The sequence below is a fragment of the Protomyctophum bolini genome (genome assembly GCF_963924005.1).
Source record: "Protomyctophum bolini genome assembly, chromosome: 1".
NCBI lineage: Eukaryota > Metazoa > Chordata > Actinopteri > Myctophiformes > Myctophidae > Protomyctophum > Protomyctophum bolini.
This window is the reverse complement of record NC_137862.1, coordinates 43,427,116-43,432,115: the sequence shown is the minus strand read 5'-3', so window position 1 is coordinate 43,432,115 and position 5,000 is coordinate 43,427,116. Positions and strand designations below refer to the sequence as shown.

The 5,000-nt window shown below is 48.5% G+C and overlaps 1 protein-coding gene across 2 annotated transcripts in view; it reads right to left on the bottom strand.

The window, feature by feature from the left end:
* adamts17 (ADAM metallopeptidase with thrombospondin type 1 motif, 17) overlaps window positions 1-5,000 on the bottom strand; it is a 96,222-nt gene that overhangs the window by 32,632 nt on the left and 58,590 nt on the right. For both annotated transcript variants that reach the window (XM_080766100.1, XM_080766101.1), the window contains exons 11-13: window positions 3,436-3,537; window positions 2,956-3,101; window positions 1,046-1,215 (exon numbers count right to left, since the gene is read on the bottom strand). In XM_080766100.1, the coding sequence (XP_080622226.1) occupies window positions 1,046-1,215; window positions 2,956-3,101; window positions 3,436-3,537 (418 nt within the window). The remainder of the gene's footprint in view (window positions 1-1,045; window positions 1,216-2,955; window positions 3,102-3,435; window positions 3,538-5,000) is intronic.

Below are 5,000 nucleotides of genomic sequence, written 5' to 3'. Positions count from 1 at the left end.
ACTGTGAGGCCACCTCACATGCAGCTAGCAGGTCCGTTATGTTTGGTGCACACAGCACCAAACTCTACTCACACAATGTCCTTTCAGATAAACACACAGCCAAAACGCACGCACGCACTCACACACGCACGCACACACACACACACAGCGCTGTGGTCGGTGGGAACGAGAAAAAGAAAATGCTCGCGGGGTTGGGCCTTGCTAATAACGCTGACCTCAAATGACTCTGTGAGGCAACCAGGGAGGGACGAGAGAGAGAGAGAGAGAGAGAGAGAGAGAGAGAGAGAGAGAGAGAGAGAGAGAGAGAGAGAGACCTTTACTCTGCCCTCCTCGCATAAACAATACTGACATCCTGTCGGGGGGGTGGGGGGGAGAAAACACAGGTCTTTTTTTCTCTTTAATGTGAAGCATAATGACTAAATGTCATTATGCTTTATGTAACATGTGACATGTCAAACTAGGGGGTTTTCTTGATTCTGAATCCATTCCAAGCATTAGTTTTGCACATGAACTCACTCCTTGGGCTAAATTCGGCCATAGCTGTCATCACAAATGTGATGAGGTCAGCACATTTGGGCAAGTATAGCAATAGCCGTTTTTTAGCCCAAGGAGTGTTTTCGTGCAAAACTAATGCGTGGAATGGATTCAGAATCATGAAAACCCCCTAGTTTGACACGTCACATGCTACTTAAAGCATAATGATTTTTCTTTAAATCTTGCCTTATATAGGATGTTAATGGTATGGTCACAAATAAACTCCTATAAAAAAACAATTGCTCAATAGCGACAGCCGGTCAGCAAGTGGATTCATGAATGTATGTATGTCAGGGACCCCTAAATCGACATGTATTAGCGTTTGGAGGGATTTGCCGTATAAGGCAAGCTTTTCATTATGGCTCCAGCACCCCCCAGTTGGACATGCATTAGGGATTAGGCTGTGGACCCCCATTTGTACACTCTCAGAGTACACACTATCATTCATTTAGTTGGGGACCCCTAACACTCGCTCGCTCTCTCTCTCTCTCTCTCTCTCTCTCTCTCTCACCGTCGTTGATGACAGACGTCAGGATCCCAGTCTTCTTCTTGCTGGCATGTCGGTCGTAGGACAGACACTGCAGGTCCCTGAAGCTGGGGGTCCCTTTGGGACACGGGGGTCCCTCACACACCTTGTGTTCCACGCTGGTCCGAGGACAGTGGCGGCCCCCCGGCCCGGGCCTGCACAGAGGGGACAGGAGAGACGCGCACACACACACACACACACACACACAGTCACAAGAAAAAAGTTTGTATTCAATCGGTTTAGGGTGAGTTTATTCCAGTACGACGCCCTGAGGGCGAGAAGCAACCTCACCCTGGGTGACAGCAGACTGCTGGGCGAGCGCTGGCGCTTTGACATGGGGGGTTAGATCAACATGGAAAGAATTCTGTACTGGCCATATATGGAGCGTGTCTTGAGTGAACAGGGTTTTTTACTCATTGTAACCCAGGGCTCCCAACCTGGGGACTGGGGAGAGAAGCGGACTGACCTCATGCTTCATTCTATGCATGAGTCCAAGCTGCTTCTTTTCACCTGACAGGGGGAGTTTCCCTGGTTGGACGTAGCACGTGGAAGGAACACGTTATTACAACCAGTTCCAATCCCCTCCATCAGGTGCCCCGGCTGGCCAGGGGGAGGCAGTATAGAGACCAGTTCCTTTCCCCTCCATCTGGCCATATCAGATTTTTATTTCCTGACTCTGAGTTTCCCGGCAAAACGGCTTTCAATCCAAGAGCCTCGCCAATTGAGTTATGTGTATGTATGTATGTATGTATTTACTCTGAGTCAGCACTAGATGGCAGTCAATGAGTTAACACCTAGAGTATATTAATAGAGACTGCACCGTTTTTCTCCTCTCATCCACTTGCATTAACACATCTAGTACAGGAAGTGCATCAAAATAGACGCTCCGGGGTGCCAGAGTAGTCGCCAGAGTAGTGATCGCTTTTACTCTGAAAGCCATGAACCGGAAACACTTTCTTAAAAAAATTGACTTGACAAAGTGAGCTCATAATCCCCGATCATCTTACTATATTTATATAAACTCCAAAAAGCGTTCATATTTTGCGGGAGAGACGGATGAGGAGCAGAAATGCAGCGCCAGCATATCGATCCATTCATCACCACGGAGAGCGCCCTGGATGAGGAGATACGAGTCATTCTTTCCGCCGCGCTAACATGGGAGTCAATGACAAGCTAATATTTGCACAGAGCGTTAGCATACGGCAAGCGAAAAGCGAAATGCCAAAAAAAAAAGAAGGAATAATTCTGAATATTATTATCTCGCCCCGCGTCGTTTGGACGTCGCTAGGACGTCCACAGACGTCTAAGGTACCACTCGGTTCTGATCCTTATGACGTTTCCAGACGTGTTTTGTACAGAATGTGTTAAGTTGGTCAAAAGCGCATGAGGCGATTTCACTCCTCCTTCTGGGTAGGAACAGAGTGCATTCTGGGATGGATTGGGCCAAATGGTGAACGTGCTGGCCGTTGACTATCATTGCACGCGTTCACGTATGAAACAGCGTCCACGTGTCATCATGAACGTGTGCATGATAGTCAACGGACCAGCCTTGGCCCCAAGCTGCAATACCAAATACGGCCACTATGTCAATTACGCCTCAGGGTTTCCTCCGGGTGCAGTCTCTATTAATATATACTCTAAGGTTAACACAGATTGAGTAATGCGTGCAGTCAGTCAGTCAGTCGGTCGGTCAGTCAGTGGGTCGGTCAGTGGGTCGGTCAGTGGGTCGGTCGGTCGTTCGGTCAGTCAGTGGGTCGGTCAGTGGGTCAGTCAGTGGGTCGGTCAGTGGGTCAGTCAGTGGGTCAGTGGGTCAGTCAGTGGGTCAGTCAGTGGGTCTGTCAGTGGGTCAGTGGGTCGGTCAGTGGGTCGGTCAGTGGGTCAGTCAGGTGACTTACGGAGGGTTGTCACATTTCCTCTGTCTGAACTGCGCTCCGGTCCCACAGGTCCGACTGCACATGCTCCACTGAGACCAGATGCTCCAGTCACCGTCCACATGCTGGGGGATGGGCGTCTTACTGACACACTCCCCCGACCTGCACCACTGACACACACACACACGCACACACGCGCGCACACGCACAGAGCATATGAGCATACTTATGTGCAATTGTGAATGCGTGCATACAAAAAAAATCACACTGGTGTGAAGTGGGGGGCGCTCTTATCATCATACATCACTTCATTCCGGGCCGGCCAATCACAGTTTGCGTCCTCACGTTTGTCTTCAATGTTTGTGTTTACACAAACTCTCAAAACTGTCCATTCATTTGACAATGAATATTACACACACCATAATCTGGACATGGGAGGGGCACCGAGTGCCGTGCTACGAGCTTGTAGATCTGCATAGATCTCAGTCCGTTTCATAGTTTTACCTTGTCCGCTCCGCACTCCGTTCCGTCCAGTGGAGGGTCCAGCTTGGTTTTACAGGAAGGGTCTCCTTCCACCAGGCACCACAGACCAGCACACATCAGGTGCTGGCACGCACACACACACACACACACACACACACACACACACACACACACACACACACACACACACACACACACACAGTTTAAAGAAACTTCTTGTATCAACAGCCACTTTTTGCTTCTACGGGCCGACGGCGTGGAACAAACTCCCACTATTTCTTCGACAGGCAACCTCTGTGGACATTTTTAAAGCAGAGCTCAAGACCTACTTCTACACTCTTGCTTTTAGTTGAGCCTTTAAATTTGTTGTTGTTATCCATGTCCTCACTGTACTGCCTTATTAACTGCTATTCTTTTTAACACAATGACTGCGGAATTAAATACAGCGCAATGTCACTTTCACTGCGTGGATTTCACTTTCGGTTTAAAATGGTGTAATGGCTTGTTGTAGTGTTGAGAAATATTCAAACACTGGTAGTGACTGGTAGTCTAACAGTTGAATATCTGTACAGTGAAACTATGAACATACCATGGACCTTTACCCATGATGCACCAACCAGAGGGACAGACGTACGGCCAGGTTTACAGAAATTTCCGTAACCTTTTCTACAAAAACAAAAAACAAACTCCACCTGGACGGATAGGCTGATTGTTACTGTTAGGATTTTAAACAAACTCCACCTGGACGGTTAGACTGACTATCACTTTTAGGATTTTTAGCTGGCGGTATTCAAATCACGTCTGTCTCAGAATGCATCTGTTTTCTATGCAAAGGTGGTGCGCAGCAGCAATAAGTCAATAACAGGTGTGTGTGTGTGTGTGTGTGTGTGTGTGTGTGTGTGTGTGTGTGTGTGTGTGTGTGTGTGTGTGTGTGTGTGTGTGTGTGTGTGTGTGTGTGTGTGCGCGTGCGTGCGTGCGTGCGTGCGTGCGTGCGTGTGTGTGTGTGTGTGTATGCGTGTACGTGTGTCTGTGTGCGTGCGCGTGTGTGTTGTAGGCCCGGTCGGTCCCATATGCAGCCTAGCAATACCAGACCTCAATAACCCACCCAGTCGCCTGTTTCAGGAATCCCAGCTATGTTAAAAACCAAAACCAGAGGGAGAGGAGACGTAAAGCTTCCTGTAATGAATGACATTTGTTGAGTGTCCATTCAGGGTTCCATCGCTGAACGAAGCCTGTCTTTACTCTCACGTACTGTACTTACAGTAAGTGCAGGTACCAGTGTAACATTACTGACGTTGCCCAACGTGGAAAGTAACATTTGGATCTCCATATATGAAGATCACGACACTGACCTCATCAAACCCCGGACAGCGCCTCGGATACTACGGCGTACGGCCCTGCCTGTGGTTTTGATCAAATCGGCAAAGTTCTGATTGGAATATTGGCATTTCTGGAGAAATAGTGGACGTCGCCATAGCTCGCTAGCACTGGCGCTATTGCTACTAGCATTTAAGATGGCGACAAAGCGGACCCACACCGTAGTAAAATTGCCTCTGAGCACAATGCTCTGATCTTTAATTAGCACC